The 19,030-nt window shown below is 37.8% G+C and overlaps 6 protein-coding genes across 6 annotated transcripts; all 6 read left to right on the top strand.

Moving 5' to 3' along the window:
* The first annotated feature begins 1,515 nt into the window (after positions 1–1,515).
* LOC114804109 (cyclin-dependent kinase inhibitor 1C-like) lies at positions 1,516–2,153 on the top strand. The gene is made up of 2 exons (XM_029040997.2): positions 1,516–1,591; positions 1,716–2,153. Exons 1-2 carry the CDS (start codon positions 1,589–1,591, stop codon positions 2,088–2,090), a joined length of 378 nt encoding a protein of 125 aa, XP_028896830.1. The 5' UTR covers positions 1,516–1,588; the 3' UTR covers positions 2,091–2,153.
* Positions 2,154–5,949: 3,796 nt separating this feature from the next.
* LOC114805262 (nematocyst expressed protein 3-like) lies at positions 5,950–6,689 on the top strand. Its single transcript, XM_054234180.1, has 2 exons — positions 5,950–6,049; positions 6,148–6,689. The coding sequence occupies exons 1-2, from the start codon at positions 6,047–6,049 to the stop codon at positions 6,601–6,603; spliced, it is 459 nt and encodes a 152-aa protein (XP_054090155.1). The 5' UTR covers positions 5,950–6,046; the 3' UTR covers positions 6,604–6,689.
* Positions 6,690–8,394: 1,705 nt separating this feature from the next.
* Positions 8,395–9,154, top strand: LOC105220557 (cyclin-dependent kinase inhibitor 1C-like). Its single transcript, XM_054234106.1, has 2 exons — positions 8,395–8,532; positions 8,640–9,154. Exons 1-2 carry the CDS (start codon positions 8,530–8,532, stop codon positions 9,072–9,074), a joined length of 438 nt encoding a protein of 145 aa, XP_054090081.1. The 5' UTR covers positions 8,395–8,529; the 3' UTR covers positions 9,075–9,154.
* Positions 9,155–10,782: 1,628 nt separating this feature from the next.
* Positions 10,783–11,458, top strand: LOC105213258 (LIM domain-binding protein 3-like). The gene is made up of 2 exons (XM_011185958.2): positions 10,783–10,892; positions 11,031–11,458. The coding sequence occupies exons 1-2, from the start codon at positions 10,890–10,892 to the stop codon at positions 11,409–11,411; spliced, it is 384 nt and encodes a 127-aa protein (XP_011184260.1). The 5' UTR covers positions 10,783–10,889; the 3' UTR covers positions 11,412–11,458.
* Positions 11,459–14,149: 2,691 nt separating this feature from the next.
* On the top strand, positions 14,150–14,899 carry LOC105213279 (nematocyst expressed protein 3-like). The gene is made up of 2 exons (XM_011185988.2): positions 14,150–14,289; positions 14,388–14,899. Exons 1-2 carry the CDS (start codon positions 14,287–14,289, stop codon positions 14,814–14,816), a joined length of 432 nt encoding a protein of 143 aa, XP_011184290.2. The 5' UTR covers positions 14,150–14,286; the 3' UTR covers positions 14,817–14,899.
* Positions 14,900–17,097: 2,198 nt separating this feature from the next.
* On the top strand, positions 17,098–17,816 carry LOC128922717 (uncharacterized). The gene is made up of 2 exons (XM_054234197.1): positions 17,098–17,170; positions 17,269–17,816. Exons 1-2 carry the CDS (start codon positions 17,168–17,170, stop codon positions 17,701–17,703), a joined length of 438 nt encoding a protein of 145 aa, XP_054090172.1. The 5' UTR covers positions 17,098–17,167; the 3' UTR covers positions 17,704–17,816.
* The last annotated feature ends 1,214 nt before the right edge of the window (positions 17,817–19,030 follow it).

Here is a 19,030-nt window from a genome sequence, read left to right as displayed (position 1 = left end):
GGAAATATTTAAAGTTAAGAATATATAGTTGGTTGAGTTTTTTACACGGCACAGAGTCCTAACTATATAAAAATAAGTGACCTTAATATTATGGAGACCGGCTTTGGGAGTGTGTGGTTGATAAAATCATGCATGAGTCATGTATCTCGAATTCCAAAAACTATTGTTGTGGTCTCTGCTATGTCGTTATGTTATTTAAGACTACACATTTGATTCGATCTATTTATCTCGCCTGTTTAGAACCCTAACAAACGCTGAATATTGTTGCAATGTTAGTCTTGTCAACCTGTCTTTGTGGTCCTGAGCGTAGTCAAAAGAACTTCTACTGGGTATCAAAAATAAAACGGTATTCAGGAAGTTAATTTGAAGCGCAAACCTTATGAAAATATTTTAATGAAAATCACAGTAGTAGCTAGTCCATAGATAATAGGAGCCGTCTGTGAGAGTATCGGTATTGTTTATAGTGATTTCCTGATTTGTTTTACTCAGGTATTCACGCAACACAAGTGCTTACGAAGATTTGACCTTTTCAAAAGCAGTGAAATCCATTAGGTTAGGTTGTATATCAGTGGATATCCAGACACAATTACTATGCATCGTATTTCTCGAATCCTCATTTAATTTCCAGCTGAAAAACCTCCAGAAAATTAATATGCACTTCTGAAATCTAAAATATTTCGTTGAGAAATACTCACTTATCAGAATGATTTCGAGTAAAAGTTCAGTGCTTAGTAAACCTATTTAAGGTATTACGAAGGGTGCTGAAATCTTTGGACTCTTGGTTAATATAAAAAATCTATCCAGATCCAAAAATATCCCTCTAGTGCCCTTATATCTTCACAATATTTATCTACCGTGGTTGAATCGATGATATGAACACTCATTATACCATAGACATCAAACCAAATTAAGGATACTTCGTTATTGAGTCAGAACATGTGAGCTTCTAAAGAGGTCTTCAGACTTCTTTAAAGATCGTGAGCGATAACTAGTATTTAGCTACATTCACCCAATCATCAATGCAGATTTGTTACTTTACAGGAACAGTTAGAGGCACCTCCGGGACTACTGACGTCATTACTCTTAATCCGACAGCGAGTATCCAGAGTTCAACATATCAAACTTGGATATAATTCTTTATGAAATGTAAAGCACTTCGAAAGTGGCTTTAAACTTTAGATCAATTTGACACCCTATATAAATATTTACACCCCAATTATGAATATAAGACTAAATGTTTTCGATCAATACGATTATTCTTAATCATATTAATATATTCAAAAGCGTGCCATCTGCAAGTCGGAAAATATCAAGCTAACAAGTTTTAATCACTTTAGCTTCACCTAGCAGTTCCTTTCTTATTTAAGTGCTTTCAAATTGCTGCTAAGTCATAAGCAGTCTATATTGCAAACCAATTTGCATTTTCGCGATAACATTTACTTATTTGACACAAAGCCAAAATACTCATATATATTTCATTCAGTAGGTGTTTCAATAAAGAAAAAATAGTATATAAACAGAGAAGATAATCTGATAAGATACTCACAAGTCGAACGGACTGCAACAGAGCAACTCAATAAAAATAAAAATGGTAAACATCTCGTACCAAGAATTTATAACAAAGGAAAATATCCTTCAAGGACATTTCAAAAATTAATCGTACTAAATCTCACCCTGAAACATATCACTAATTGAAATTTTCTTCCCGTCCACAGAAATTCTTCGCTGCCGCCGCCTTTATCGCCACATTGGCCTTCGTTTCCGCTGATGTCTCAGAGTTGGGCTACGGTTATCAACAACCCGCTGCTAGCGCTCCATCAAACCAATACATCCCACCAGCAGCTAATGCACCTGAACCAGCTTACGCCCCAGCTCCAGCTCCTGCGCCAGTGTACCAACCTGCGCCATCTGCCCCAGTCTCATCTCACATTCCTCCCGCTGCTAACGCTCCTGAACCAGCTTATGCTCCAGCTCCTGCTCCCCCCTATGCACCACAACCTGCTGCCTCTGAGGTCTATGAGCAACCTGCTCAAGATGGTTACAGATACCGTACTGTCCGTCGTCGTGTCTACAAACAACGTCGTTTCTAAGCTAGAACTATGGAATATCGCATAATAAATTGTTAGTCAACACGAAATTTATATTGTTTTAAAATGATTGTATTGTAGGGATTTTTACATAAATTTAAAGAAATACGGATTTTTGAACTCATTTTCTTTATTTTAAGTTCATGAGTTATATAAAGTAGAGTTGGTGCTGACTATTATGCCTGATATGATTGTTAAATACTAGAACCTGAACAGTTAATCATCCTAGGCATCGGCATAGGCTTTATTTGGCAGCTCCTTAACCTAGGGGCCATCCATAAATTACGTCACACCTTGAAGGTGGGGAGGGTATCATTCAGAAGTGACATTGTGTGACAAGAGGCAGGGGGGTTAAAAGCTTTGTGACATCACATTGCAATATCTTTTCCCGATCTGCTGCGCTCCTGGTGCTAGACGACTGGCTGCTCTGTACCACGTCGCATGGCACCTCTCAGTCGCGAACTTACTGGTGTACTATTAAAACATGATGCTTTTGGGTCACATCTTGATTCAATTAATCGAACTACTGACTGAGACTAAAAAAACGAAACTTCGAAAGTGGGGGCAGTGTGTTGGCTGAGATTTGGAGCAAGATAGTCATTGATAATTTTCCAGTCGTTGCTGAATTTGTTGCACCAATTGTTACTGGACTGGATATTGAACAGGCTATGATGTTGAAAAATAATGCTACTTGGTACGCTAAACATGTACGTGAGTCACAATATTTTTTACAAATAGTTAAATGTGAAACTATTGCTATTGCAGAAGGTTATGGAGTCACAGGGAGTGATGACAACGACGCAAAGTTTGCTCCATTATTACTACAGATATTAAATCTCCAAGCATCATCCCATTTGAAACAAGTTCTATATGATAGTTATTGCCCTAGTGTCGAGTCATACTTATTTAAAAGATCGTGTAGCATATGTGGCCTATATTTTTCTTCATATAAAGCCACCAATCAACACAAACAATCACATAAAAAACAAGAGCTGTTATCTATCGCGAAAATTCGTCCTCAAAGAATTGCGGCTAGACGTGCTCGAGAGATTCTCTGTTTAATTAATGATGACGATGCTTTATGGATGGAAGAAGAAGAGGGGTGTGTCAAAAGTCCATGGAAACAAGATGATTAAGTTTTTGTATTTTTAATTAGCATAATTAAGTATCTATTCCTTCTTGACTAGTATTTAATATTTAACTAAATGTTGATTTTATTAAAGATTATTCAATAAATATAAGAATAAATAGAATAACCTGTTTTTCTTTTTATTTTATGATAAATCCATAAAATTGGAAAATGGGTGACGTCACGTCAGGGGAGGGGTGAGTTCAAAATGTGACAACTTGTGACAAGGAGGCGGGGAGGGGTTAAAAAGTCCTTAAATTCGTGTGACGTAATTTATGGATGGTCCCCTATCAATCAATGTTTTTTTTAATTTTTGGATTTCCTTAGTCGTTTGTTCAACGACTTGTAGAGATTTTGAAGATAAAATCGTAATACCCCTCCTATAGAAACCCTCTTTGCTATTGGCTAAAAATTGGGAAGTCGATTTTTAAAAGTTTCTCTTGAGGCCGTCGGGGTTTGTCGGCTACACATACGCAAGATTTGTTGTCGGCTCTGCTTGATGAAAATCAAAATTTTTTTTATTTTAATTTGACGGGCGCAAATTTAATCATCTCCACTCATGCTTGACGAAAAAAGCTCATTTGCCTTCTGACGTTCAACATGGACGGGTGCGCGGACGAATTAAATTGCATATTGCGATATATTAAACGCAGCAATGCCATCATTATAAGCAGTGGTGAATCCAGAAAATTTTTTCTGGGTCGGGCGGGGGATTTACGAAAAGTTTTATTATTCAACGTAGTTTTAATATATCAGTTCCTTCGCGAAAATTCAGTTATTATAGGACACGTTTTGTTTTTGTGTATTTTCCCCAAAGTACGAATTTGACGCTAAAAAAGCTCGAGAAATATTTTCTTTTTATGAAACGGTGATCAACTGTTCAGAACAAAACTTTCTTGCGGAGTTAAAAATGTGGAATCAGCGAACTTCAGGCAAGCATTTTCGGAATGGTCTCGCAGCTTTAGAAGCAGTAAACAAAACGTCTTTTGGGAATGTTTGCAAGATTTTACGCATATTGGCGTTATTGCCTGTTTCACTAGCATCACCGGAAAGAAGTTTTTCAAGTTTAAAGATAATTAAAACCTATTTACGAAATACGACAGGTCAAGATAGGCTTAATGGTCTAGCATCAATGAATATTCATAGGGATATAGATCTGTCAGTTGATGAAATACTAGAAGAATTCTTTCAAAAACCAAGGAAAATGTAACATGGAATGTGAGATTCCGTGTAATCCTCAATTAATCACTGAGCTTCAGCGATACTGCTTGTACAAATGTAGAGAAAGTTCGAATTATGTGAATAACAACAAAAATCTTGTAAATTATTATAATTGCTTATAATTTGATGTGATTTTTTTGATCAATAACCTCATTCCAAACCCATATCAACAAACATATATTTTTCTCTGAGTTTAGGGGGTGTTTTAACACCAAAACCAGCCCCCTCCCCCCGTGGATCCGCCACTGATTATAAGACAATAAAAATTAAGCATGTAGTAATTGGGATGAGAAGAGGAAGCAATGGAAATATATTTTAGGGATTTTGTTTAAAAAAATCATCTTTTTTAAGTAAAATTCCAGCAGATTCCAATAAAAGCATATCACCATCCGATGCTTAAATGACAACCGAACTCACTCAGAGCAAATATAAAATGACCCTTGACGTGTTTATTTGATCCTTTGCGGACAAAACGCGAGTGAACATTACTCACACATATGCAATGCTTGACGTGATTATTTCATCGTCTCAAAGGGCCTTAAGATCCAAGTATGCAAAAAAACGTTCCAGACAACCTAATGAAGCTTCTTTCGAGTCACTATCAAAATTTGTGGTCTGTCGCTATCCTGATAGAACACAACTCATCTACTATCGTGTTATATGTACATAGTCATCTCGTTGAAAAATAACGGATTTCTTTTTACTAGATCTGCTATTTTCGAATATTGAACTCAAAGCACCTATACCGAATAACTTCTTTTCCCTACCCCTATATTATAATAGCTGACAGAAATTAAAGTTAAGTTATATTGGAAGATGTAGTTGATTTCGTCCATTTACTTATTACAAAACTAACTTCTCGAAAATTTACCTAAAATGCCCTTCCGTACGTGATCCTCTGTTCCAAATTTTATAGCTTAATTTGTCGCTTTGTTAAATCTAATTTTTGTTTAACTGCATTCCGTAGTCGTTGCAATAGTCCGATTTTGACCATCGACAATACCAAACTTCTCCATGTCTTTATAAAAATATCGAAACTAAGTAATCGGTTGAACGATTGGCCGATCGCACAGACAGTTGGACCCAGTGACTAATTTTTTAAATATAAACTATGCTATTTCTCTCTATAAAAATTTATATTGTTGCCTCTATATTAAAATTCATATAAGATACAGATGCAGTCACTTCAAATATACTTTTTTTTTTTTTAAATAATGTTCCAAATGTTTAACATGGCTTGCTTTAAAGACTTTAAAGTGCTACAATTCAAAACTATTTTTAGTTGTATTGAAAACAGGTTTCTACGAACGATGTCTGTTTGTTCGCTTTTCCTTAAGTGGAACTAACTAATAATTTACTCTCCATTTCTTTGTGTGAATGTATGTATGTTGTCTATGAGGAAATATGTATCCGAGTCTATCTTAATTGATTGTTTATTCTAACAGCAATTTCTCGTTTCGAAGCTAAATCATTGATGGTATGTTTGCTAAAAATTAAACTGCCTTCTAAAAGGGGAAATCATATATAAAGCGCGCGGCTGCAACGAGTAAACAATCACTAGTCTAACGGACTTCAGTAGAACAACGAATCTAATCCGAGCTTATTAAAAATGGTGAGTATTTAGTTCCATGATAGCAAGGATATGCAATAAAGAACAGCAGTGGTCCAAATGGAAGAAGTAAAACTAATTTTCTACTTTCTTTTCCACAGAAACTTTTCGCCGCCGTTGCTCTCACCGCCACTTTGGCTTTTGTCTCCGCTGATGTCTCCCACCTGGGTTATGGTTACGATCAACCCGCTGCTAGCGCACCATCAAACCAATACATCCCACCTGCAGCTAATGCACCCGAACCAGCTTACGCCCCAGCTCCAGTTTACCAACCTGCGCCATCAGCTCCAGTCTCATCCTACATTCCACCCGCAGCCAACGCACCTGAACCAGCCTATGCTCCAGCCCCCGCTCCAGTTTACCAACCTGCACCATCAGCTCCAGTCTCATCCTACATTCCACCCGCGGCTAACGCTCCTGAACCAGCTTACGCTCCAGCTCCTGCTCCCGCCTATGCACCACAACCAGCTGCCTCTGAGGTCTATGAGCAACCCGCTCAAGATGGCTACAGATACCGCACCGTGCGTCGTCGTGTCTACAAACAACGTCGTTTCTAAGCTCGTGACTGATTTTTGTTGAATATTTAATTGATTCTCTTAGTGATTATGTTGAAATAAATTAATTTTTACTGCGTAAAAAGTTACTTTAAGTTTTTATTTTTATTTTAAGTAATTTACCGAAAATTGTGGCCGTAAATTCAGTAGGTCAAAATGTTGGCCAAAATGTAGGCATTAAGCCCGTCAGAGACCGGACTTTAGACTGTCATCTCAGTTAAGCAGAGGGGAGAGATAAGAATTTGACTCACCGATAACAAATTGCAATCTGTTTATGAACAATACCAAAATTGCGTGCTGTTACATTTTTAGCATAACTATATCTTTTTTTATGAATTTTCAAATACTCTCGTTTCTTCTTCTTTCATAAATAATCCAAATAATACTTTGTGGTACCAATCAGTTATAGAATATAATAATGATGAGTGTAAAACCAGCAGGTATGCGTTGGTAAGTCTCTAGGACTGATTTACATATGATCTAAATAATATTGCCTCAACTGTAAGGCAGATCCTATTAACAGTTTTAGGGGTGTGCACCAATTATATGTGTTCTCTCGTACTCATGTAAATCAGTGAGTACCACTAGTTCGGGGTTTATATTATCGGATACAAATTGTTTGTTCTTTATGCAGTTGGTAAGTCAAACGAGCACCAACTCATCACTCACGAAGTATTGAGAATTTAAAAAGTGAAGCAAATGGGCCACACAGAGTCCACATAAACCCTATTAGGTCACTGGGACGAGCAGGAATTGGCTGAAGAAGCTTCATTATGGTGAATGCGCTTGAGTACACAAGGAAATTTACATATTCTAGTCAACCGTAACACAACCAAGCCTAGCCTGATATTTCCAGGATCTTACCTTAGATGTCATGCCAAACTTCCTCATATTCTTCAAGAAATATTTAGTCAACTCGAATAATAGATTGTATTGAAATGATGGTATTTGAGAGGGTCAGATTAAGTCTGACCGTAGGAAGTTTGGGGAATGTCGGTCATTTTTGTTCTAGGTATGATCAGTATTTTTGCGGATCAGTCTAAAGTACTATCGTCGATGATAGTAATTGGTTAATAGGAGTTGAGAGATAATTCGAAATATATTGCCTTCATATCTGAGGTCGACATAATGTGATTCATAAGGAAAATATCTACCTCTAGTTCACCTAGATAAACCATGCAAAGACAGTTAAAATGAACATTTTTGGTAGGTTTTCTTATTAAATTGAAAAGTCGTTGCCAGCTATGGTTTCCATGGTGAAAGGAATTTTTCCACTATTTTGTTAGAACCGGAAATGAACGTTATCGTCGTAAAATGGCAAGTTTTTGGTTATCATGTCCAACATCAAAATTTTGTGATTCCAGCAGAATGGCGAATGATGAACATTGTAGAGCTATCAACATTTGGCGACTGAATCATGCGAATAAAAAGGGCCGGTCAGCCGGTTTTGTAGGTTACTTTAATTATATTTATTTGAATTTAGATATATGCAAGCATAAGCTTAGGTTAATTAATAGCGATGTTTTAAATATTTGTATTCGTCTAATCTGCTAAACTTATTCGCAAAAATCTAAAAGTGTATTTAATTATATTAGAAACATGTTTCATCGAAAGACCAGCTGTTGTTAATTCTGTGTTGATTTTTCTTTAAGAGCAATGAACTAATACTTCTCTCTTCATTTGTGTGAACGTATGCATGTCTTCTATGTGGAAATATGTGCGTATGCTATATCTGCTAACTTAATTGATTTGTTTATTCTAGTAGTAATTTCTTGTTTAGAAGTTAAATTACTTGTTTTCCGTTTACTTAAAATTATACTGTTTTCTCAAAGGGAAAATCATATATAAAGAGCGCGGCTTCAACGACTAATAATTCACTAGTCAAACGGACTTCAATAGAACAACTAAACAAATTCGAGCTTAGTAAAAATGGTGAGTATCTAGTTCCACAATGGCAAGGATATATATATATAAAGCATGTATTTTCCAATAAAACTAAAACTTAACTAATACCATCTCTCCTTTTTTCTGTTCTACAGAAACTCTTCGCTGCCGTCGCCTTCATTGCCACTTTGGCTTTCGTCTCCGCTGATGTCTCCCATCTGGGTTATGGTTACGAACAACCCGCTGCTAGCGCACCATCAAATCAATACATCCCACCTGCAGCTAATGCTCCCGAGCCAGTTTACGCTCCAGCTCCAGCTCCAGCACCTGCTCCAGTGTATCAACCTGCGCCATCAGCTCCAGTCTCATCCTACATTCCACCCGCGGCCAACGCACCTGAACCAGCCTATGCTCCAGCCCCCGCTCCAGCTCCAGCTCCAGTCTACCAACCCGCACCTTCGGCTCCAGTTTCATCCTACATCCCACCTGCACCACAACCCGCTGCCTCTGAAGTCTATGAGCAACCCGCTCAAGATGGTTACAGATACCGCACCGTGCGTCGTCGTGTCTACAAACAACGTCGTTTCTAAGCTCGTGACTGATTTTTGTTGAAGATTTCATTGATTCCGTAAGTGATTATGTTGAAATAAATTAATTTTTAGTACGTAAAGATTGTCTTTCAATTATTACTAGCTTAAGAAATTCGCTAAAAATTAAGAACGAACGGCTTTTGTTGTGCTGTTGTAACTGTCCTTGATACTTAAAGAATATGCAACGTTTCTGAACGTTTATATATGTAATTGGCTCCAGGAACCGCTTAAGAGATTCTATCCGAATCAATAATAGCCCGCCATTCGTTTCTTTTCCCCACGATTTGGCGCCAATTGGAACTACCAATTGATACTAGATCGCTCTCCACCTGATCTTTCCAATGGAGAGAAGGTCGTCCTCTTATTCTGCTTCCACCGGCGGGTACTGTATCATATGTTTTAGAGCTGGATTGTTTTCATCCATTCGAACAACATGACCTAGCCAAGTCGTTTTATTCGACTCAATGTCACCATATAACTCGTACAGCTCATCATTCCATTGTTTGCGGTATTCGCCGTTAAAAGGGCCATTGCCGTCTCATCAGATGTCGACATCGTCCACACTTCTGCATCATATATCAGAACGGGAATAATGAGCGACTTGCAGAGTTTGGTTTTGGTTTGTCGAGAGAGGACTTTCCTTTTCGATTGTCTCCTTAGTCCAAAGTAGCACCTTATGAAATACTGAAAAATTGTAAAAAGGCGAATGTGAACCTTTTTGCCTGTTAGAGCCCATACCAAAGTCGAGTATTATGGATTTGTTAGCCTGATCGAAGTTTACATATGTATCGACCTAAGTCGGATATTTTAAAAACTCCGCTGAGTATTAATAACTAGTGCCGACCGATATCTAATTTTTGGCCGACACTGGTCACTGCCGATACCAAGGCCGATTAATCGGTCGGACTCTATTAATAACGAATTTGGTATTATAGTTTTAAATTTTATGAAATTAGATGCCTCATAAAATAAATTTTGGTTAGAGTGATGTTAATTTGAAATTCCGTTTCTGGTAACTAGCGATCCAGTCCTTCTGGTGTGAGTTTAACAGACCCAACTTAGGACAAACATTCATTCTCTTTATCACAACGTTCCATTTGTCATTATACAATGTCTTGGAAATGTGAATCTTCGTCAAGAATTCATCACTTACAATGAATTGAAGCAGTCTGCACACTTTCATATAATAGTTTGACAACTACCAACGTCCTCTAGGTGGTCTAGGTGAGCATTTATGTCCAAAATAGGCCTCTTTTAAGGATTATGAATTGCAATCTCATGGGTTGTATGCACCGCAATCAATTACGTAGATCTTCTACTTTACATGGGGTTCAAGGAACAACACTTTAACTAAATTTACACCATATAAAAATTAATCCGGTAGCGAGTTTTCGGGACGCAATCTTATATAACATATCAAAATTCCAAATATACTTTGTTTTTTAGATTCCCCATTATATATGTTATGTACGAGCATATGTGATGACTTGATATCTTTATGTTTATTCATATTAATATATTCAAAAGCGTGCCATCTGAAAGTCGGAAAATGTCAAGCAAGTTTTAATCACTTTAGCTACACTTATCAGTTGATTCTTCATTTAAGTGCTTTCAAACTGCTACCACATTAAAAGCGGAAAGTTGAAATGTCTATATTGCAATTAATTTGCATTTGCACAAACCTAACATACTCACATATATTTCGTTTAATAGATGTTTCAGTAAAGAAAAAATTGTATATAAACAGAGAAGTAAGTGTGATAAAATACTCACAAGTCGAACGGGGTGCAACAGAGCAACTCAATAAAACTAAAAATGGTAAATATTTCGTACTAAGTATTTATACAAAAGGAAATATCCTCCAGGGACACATCCTCCAAGGACACCGCTTAAATTAACCGTAAAAAATCTCAATCTGGAACATATCAATAATTGAAATTTTCTTCCCGTCCACAGAAATTCTTCGCTGCCGCCGCTTTCATCGCCACCTTGGCCTTCGTATCCGCTGATGTCTCAGAGTTGGGCTATGGTTATCAACAACCCGCTGCTAGCGCACCATCAAACCAATACATTCCACCTGCAGCTAATGCTCCCGAGCCAGCTTACGCTCCAGCTCCAGCTCCAGCTCCAGCGCCAGTGTACCAACCTGCGCCATCCGCCCCAGTCTCATCATACATTCCTCCCGCCGCCAACGCTCCTGAACCAGCTTACGCTCCAGCTCCTGCTCCCGCCTATGCACCACAGCCCGCTGCCTCTGAGGTCTATGAGCAACCCGCTCAAGATGGTTACAGATACCGTACAGTCCGTCGTCGTGTTTACAAACAACGTCGTTTCTAAGCTAGAACTAAGGAATATTCCAAAATAAATTGTTAATTAACCCGAAATGCATATTGTTTTGAAATTTTGATACAAAAGGTGGAGGGTCTGACATAAATGTAGATGAAAATATTGATTTATAAGATTCTGATATTTAGAGTCTGTGGATTTGGAGCTATATGAAATTTGGTTAATATCATAACCAATCTTTAGGTTGGCTTTGTTGTAGCCATATGTGGATAAGGGTGAGTACGTGGCTCTTAAGGACCTATGGTTTTAACCCATTACCGTTTTCTGTCCTCATACGAAATATTTCTTAAACATCATTTTCTAGCAGGCTTGGCACCTCAACGTTATTATTCGCCGTTATCAGATTATAACTTTTAAAGGCCCATTTATCGAACACGTGGACCCAAGTTCTAATTTTTTGCCGAAAATTTCGGTAAATGTCTCAGATATTTTAAAGAAATTCAGAGGGAATCGGGTCATAACTCTCATCCATCTGCTATCAGACATCCGGTGGGATTTATACCGCATATATCGGTTTATGTGTGAGATATATTATCAAAATTAAATTACCTTATAGACTTGGATAAAGTGTAGCTTGATGATGAAAATGAGTGATATCGGTTCAGAAATTACTTCAGCCCTCGTATACTATATATAATAATTTTTGTTATTCTGGTAGATTTTATATATGGAATATACGGAACGATTTTGCATGCCTGATGATTGGAATCTCAGTGTGCTCTGCCCAATCCATAAAAAGGGAGATCCCACAAACTGTGCCAATAACCGTGGGAAAGCCTCCTAAATATCGCCTAAAAGGTTCTATCGAGCGTACTGTGTGAAAGACTTAAGCCCACCGTCAACAAACTGATTGGACCTTATCAGTGTGGCTTTAGACCTGGAAAGTCAACTATGGACCAGATATTCACCATGCGCCAAATCTTGGAGAAGACCCGTGAAAAGAGGATCGACACACCACCTTTTTGTCGATTTTAAAGCTGCTTTCGACAGCACGAAAAGGAGCTGCCTTTATGCCACGATGTCTGAATTTGGTATCCCCGCAAAACTAATACGGCTGTGTAAGTTGACGTTGAGCAACACCAAAAGCTCCGTCATGATTGGGAAGGACCTCTCCGAGCCGTTCGATACCAAACGAGGTTTCAGACAAGGTGACTCACTATCGTGCGACTTCTTTAACTTGATGTTGGAAAAAATAATACGAGCTGCAGAGCTAAATAGAGAAGGTACAATCTTCTAAAAGAGTGTACAGCTGTTGGCGTACGCCGATGATATTGATATCATCGGAAGCAATTTGTTTGTTCTGCTTTTTCCCGCATGGATAAGGAGGCGAAGCGAATGGGTCTGGAGGTGAATGAGGACAAGACGATATATCTCCTGTCATCAAGCAAACAGTCGGCGCACTCGCGTCTTGGCTCCCACGTCATTGTTGACAGTCATAACTTCGAAGTTGTAGATAATTTCGTATACCTGGGAACCAGTATCAACAACACACACAATGTCAGCCTTGCAAGTCGCTTATCATTCCCGTCCTGCTTTATGGTGCAGAAGGTTGGACGATGTCAACATCAGATGAGACGACACTAGGAGTTTTCGAGAGGAAAATTTTGCGCAAGATATATGGTCCTCAGAACATTGGCAACGGCGAATACCACAGACGATGGAACGGTGATCTGTACGAGTTATACGACGACATTGACATAGCAGCGAATAAAAAGACAGCGGCTACGCTGGCTAGGTCATGTTGTCCGAATGGACGAAAACACTCAAGCCCTGAAAGTGTTCGATGCAGTACCCGCCGGAGGAAGCCGAGGAAGGGGAAGGCCTCCACTCCGTTGGAGGGACCAGGTGGATAGCGACCTGGTTACACTTGGAATCTCCAACTGGCGCCGAACTCCGAAGGAAAGAGAGGAGTGGCGCGCTCTCATCGATTCGGCTATAACCGGCTAAAAGGTTGAACGCCAATCACACACACACATACGGAACGAATTGTGTGTTATCTTAATAAAATTTCATAAATAAATTACAAGAGTATAAAATGTTCGGTTCCACCTGAACTTAGCCCTTCCTTTCTTGTTGGTTATAAGTATGTACTCCAAAGAAGATCCGGATCACATCTTGAACGACGCTATATAGAATAAATACCTACCTTTTTCTATGGCTTTTTAGAATGTATGTTTAAAATGTATAGCCCGAACATCCATTGTGGTGCTTCCGAATTCGTGCGGTTTGTAGTTACCCAGCTGTGACTAACCAGTTGGAAACCAGCGTTCGTCCAATTTTTAACCGAATAAAATGCTATAAACTAAAAGTGGTTCTAATTGGTCCCCATAACATGCTGCCACTTGTTTGAAGTTCAATATTATTATCATAATCACCTTTAAAAAAGTACGTTTCACATTCAGCAATAAACTGCAGCTTCTAACTAATTATTTATAACTTCGTCATTAAATACGGATCCACTTTTACTTAACTATATGCAAATATACTCATATATTTAATTTCGACGCTTTAAATGTTTATTCATATATTCGCTTTAAAGCGTGTAATCTTCTTTAATTCTAAAAATATTTAAATTTGTTTGGAAAACTTGTTTCTACGAAATAACAGCTAATGTTTTTTGTATGTTGACTTTTCCTTAAGTGCATTGAACTAATACTTCTCTATTTATTTGTGGAAACGTATTTATGCCTTCTATAAAGAAATGTGTGTGAGTCTGCATTAATTGATATGTTTATTTGTTGCGTTCACTATACTATTGCATTCGGAATGGAAAAATCATATATAAATTGCGCAGCTTCAACGATCAAACATTCACAAGTCGAACGGACTTCAGTAGAACAACAAAACCACGCCAATCTTAGTAAAAATGGTGAGTATCTCCTACTCGATAGCAAGGATATGCAATAAAAAAACAGCAGTTGTCCAATGAAAATAAGTAAAACTAAATTTCTACTTCTTTTTCTACAGAAATTCTTCGCCGCCGCCGCTTTCATCGCCACTTTGGCTTTCGTCTCCGCCGATGTCTCCCATCTGGGTTATGGTTACGATCAACCCGCTGCTAGCGCACCATCAAACCAATACATCCCACCTGCAGCTAATGCTCCCGAGCCAGCTTATGCTCCAGCTCCAGCACCTGCTCCCGTGTACCAACCTGCGCCATCAGCTCCAGTCTCATCTTACATCCCACCCGCGGCCAACGCACCTGAACCAGCATACGCTCCAGCCCCCGCTCCAGCTCCAGCTCCAGTCTACCAACCCGCACCTTCGGCTCCAGTTTCATCCTACATCCCACCTGCACCACAACCCGCTGCCTCTGAAGTCTATGAGCAACCCGCTCAAGATGGTTACAGATACCGCACCGTGCGTCGTCGTGTCTACAAACAACGTCGTTTCTAAGCTCGTGACTGATTTTTGTTGAAGATTTCATTGATTTCGTTAGTGATTATATTGAAATAAATAAATTTTTACTAAGTTAAGAGTGTCTTTAAATTTTTATTAACTTAAGAAATTCCTCAAAAATTATGGTCGAATAGTTTTAGTTATGATTCAAGTTGTCCTCTCAGCTAAGCTATTCAAGTTACAAATTATTATTTATACGATCATGTATATTATGTGGTTAGTAACTCACGCCAAATTTGTTAGCCTGCTTATATCTAGTATCCCCACGTTATTGATCTATCTGGAATGTCACACAATATTGGCAAGTTTATCACACATACTTTTCCAACTGCCATCTTACTATACCTCAGAAACAACCGAAAGAAAATAATAACAGAATGTGAATCAAAATCTCCATTATTGCTTAACATCTTCAATCTTTCCCAGTAACCAAAATCCCTGTGGCGCCCTGACACCCTAACTATGATATTGACTTTTCGCATTATAGTTAGAGCCCTTGAATTCAAGGAGTATTATACCTATATTCGAGTTAAATATACATTATACACTACCAGTATATGATAGGCTATGATATTTAAATACTTCCAAGTACAGTTTAACTTCTCTAACTCGAATCACTATAATCCACAAAAAACTTCGATTTAGAGAGACTTCGAGTTATAGAATTTTCATTAAAAAATATAATTTTTCAAAAAGCAGTAAAATATGGATTTATACCCAGTTTTATTTATTTAATTCGCAAAAAGTTTTATATTCATACGTTAAAACATGTATTCTGAATTTTGTTTGCTGCAATTGTTTGGCTCTTGACGTTTGTATTCCACGCCTTTGTTACATGATTTATGCAATTCATAAGTGTAATATCATACTTATTGTTCGCCTCCATAAGATATATAGGGACTCTTCTAAAATTCTACCTCGGTAAAAAATTTTAAATTTTGTATTATGCCCTGACCAATAAGTTCGATTTATGGAAGAAAATTTGTATGAAAGTTGTCTTCTATTGCCACTTCAAAAGTTCGAGGTAAGAAGAACTTCGAGTTATAGAAATTCGAATTAGGGAAGGAGATTTGTATGAAATTTGGCTTCTAAACGCTATTGCCAATGCAAGTGTTCGAGTTATGAAGATCTTCGAGTTATAGAAGTTCGAGTTATGGAAGTTCCACTGTATATATATTTTAATCGATCCTCATTTTCATTATTTCTGTAAAGAAAAATTGTATATAAAGGGAAAGCTCAATAATGTTACACACATATGTAATTTAGTGAAATACTCTTTCCATCCACTGAAATTCTTTAACATTACCTCATTACTTCTACGCCAAAGTGGCGATGACCTCAGAGTTATGCTATGGTTACTAAATTCTAAGCATTACATTTCACCTGCAGCTAATGACCTGAACCAACTTACACTTCGGCTCCAGCTCCAAATTATCACTTGCGTCATCGGCTCCAGTCTCATTCTATATTCTTCCCGTCTCGAACGATCCCGATCGAACTTATGATACAGTTCCACTTCCAGTCTATATTCCATACCTATCTCCCCCTGAAGTCGATTAGTAACTCGCAAACCTTAAGTGTGTAATGATTATTATATTTTGGTTAGCTCTTTTATTATGTGTGGATAATGATGTCAAATTCAATATCAGGTGTAATCTACGAACAATTTTTTGTAGGAAAATATATCTTCTGTGAACTCTATAAACATTACTTTAGATTCTCCCGAAAATTGCATCTCAGTTGATAATCTTTTAGAAAATGATGTTTATCTGTCGAAACAGCTGTCATAATAACGGAAGTAGTGGGATGAGAAAATATTCTTGAAGCTCCTAAGGCTTGGTTGGTTAGCATGAAAAAACGGCGCAAAATTGAAGTATGTGGTCATATGCCTGAACAACGCTAGTTTTAAAAATGATCAGTTGAGTCGAATATACGAGTATATTATAGAATTAATATCGCCTTGTCAAATGTTTATTCATATCTTCGCTGAAAACATGGTACTATACTTCTTTGCCAAATTTTTAAATACTTTAAATTCAATGGAAAACATGTTTCTACGAAAGACCAGCTCATTATATTTGAGTGTGAGCTTTTCTAGCCATTGCACTAATACTTCTCCATTTCTTTGTAGAAACGTGTGCATATCTTCCATGAGGAAATATGTGCGTGAGTTTGCCATAATTGATTTGTTTATTCTAACAGCAATTTCTAGTTGTGAAGCTAAATCATTAATGCTGCGTTCACTAAAAATAATATTGCATTCGAGAGGGGAAAATCATATATACAGTGTGCGGCTTCAACGATCAAACATTCACAAGAACAACAAAACTACACCAAGCATAGTAAAAATGGTGAGTATCTAGTTCTTCGATAGCAAGGATATGCAATAAAGAACAGCAGTTGTCCAAATGGAAGAAGTAAAACTAATTTTCTACTTCCTTTTCCACAGAAACTTTTCGCCGCCGTTGCTCTCATCGCCACTTTGGCTTTCGTCTCCGCTGATGTCTCCCACCTGGGTTATGGTTACGATCAACCCGCTGCTAGCGCACCATCAAACCAATACATCCCACCTGCAGCTAATGCTCCTGAACCAGCTTACGCTCCAGCACCTGCACCAGCTCCTGCTCCAGTATACCAACCTGCGCCATCAGCTCCTGTCTCATCCTACATTCCACCCGCAGCCAACGCACCTGAACCAGCCTATGCTCCAGCCCCCGCTCCAGCTCCAGCTCCAGTCTACCAACCCGCACCTTCGGCTCCAGTTTCATCCTACATCCCACCTGCACCACAACCCGCTGCCTCTGAAGTCTATGAGCAACACGCTCAAGATGGTTACAGATACCGCACTGTCCGTCGTCGTGTCTACAAACAACGTCGCTTCTAAGCTCGTTTATTAAGATTCCTGAGTAGTCATTTTATTTGACTCATCAGACTTGTGCTATTGATTGTTGTTCCTCTTGTGTTAATGCTAAAATAAAAATTATATTTTACTGAAAATTGTGTGTATTTTTCATGGAAATTCTGTAAAATCTTAGTCGAAATATTTGTCCATATGTTCTAATAGTTGAACCAGAAGGGAACTTAAACTATCAAGAGTCTCATCTTAATTATTGAATAGAGATCAGGTTGAAATAAGTTAGGCTATTTTTTACTGATTTAAAGAATATTTAAAGCTAAAGTTCGGTTATGGCATATTTGTTATCTAAAAGAGATCGTCTAGCACGAAACTGATTACTCTAAAAGCATTTAAACATGATTAATCATAGCTTATTTAAAAAAGAAGTTGTACGATTTCAGAACTCATTCAGAATCCCAGGTAGATTCTACGCCGACTTTATTGAAACATGAAGCTTATTCTTATCAGCTGATGTTTTAAGATTCTATTATGGGTAAGAAGCTGTTGAAACTCACGAAAAAATTGATTTCAGATAAAAATATTAGCTTTAAAATCAAAGAAGTCAGGTTCGGTTAATTCAGCAACAAACTGCAAGGTGGATTTGATATGAACAGAAAAAGAAAGAACTGATTGTGTCTAAACATTCGTGTGGTTTTTGCAATTGTAGTCTCTTTTTGGAGCAAAGAAAAGTGGTTATATACCGAAAGAGTTACTGACTGCAAGAAGAGCACATGAGACCTGCAAGGAACTCGAAAGTTCGAAATATTTCAAATTTCAAATATTTCATGCAAGAACACAAACTTCAAATCAAAGCCGAAGAGCATGTTGTTATAAATTATTCTCGAGATTATTTCTGCTTGTCTGACAAGCTATAATTAGACGTGTATTTGAAAGCGTGAACTAATAAAACTCATAAAGCTAGCTAAGAAAATCGAAAGCTTGCTATAGTCATTCCTCGCTTATCCTCCCTGTCATCTTCTTTAATTATTTAATTATTTCTTAATTCTATTTTCTGGTTTCTGATTTTCGCACCGATTACGGGCTAAAACAGGTACGAAAATATTTTCAAAGATGCTGCCAATAATTTCCGCCTTTTCAGTTTTCAAATCGCCCGAAGCTTTCAATGCAATTAACATAAGTACCTGAGCACATACATATGTATATAGCAATAGAAGTCTGTTTGTGTGTGTGTGTGCCTTTTAATAGCATATTCCGCAGCCAGTTTGAACGCAACATGCAACATGATAGCATCAAGCAACAAAAAATATATAAATAATTATAACAACAACACCAGCAATATGCCAAAATCATTGGC

This window comes from Zeugodacus cucurbitae, chromosome 6 (assembly GCF_028554725.1).
Source record: "Zeugodacus cucurbitae isolate PBARC_wt_2022May chromosome 6, idZeuCucr1.2, whole genome shotgun sequence".
Taxonomy (NCBI): Eukaryota; Metazoa; Arthropoda; class Insecta; order Diptera; family Tephritidae; genus Zeugodacus; species Zeugodacus cucurbitae.
Note: the sequence above shows the minus strand (reverse complement) of the source record. Positions and strands in the feature narration are given on the sequence as shown.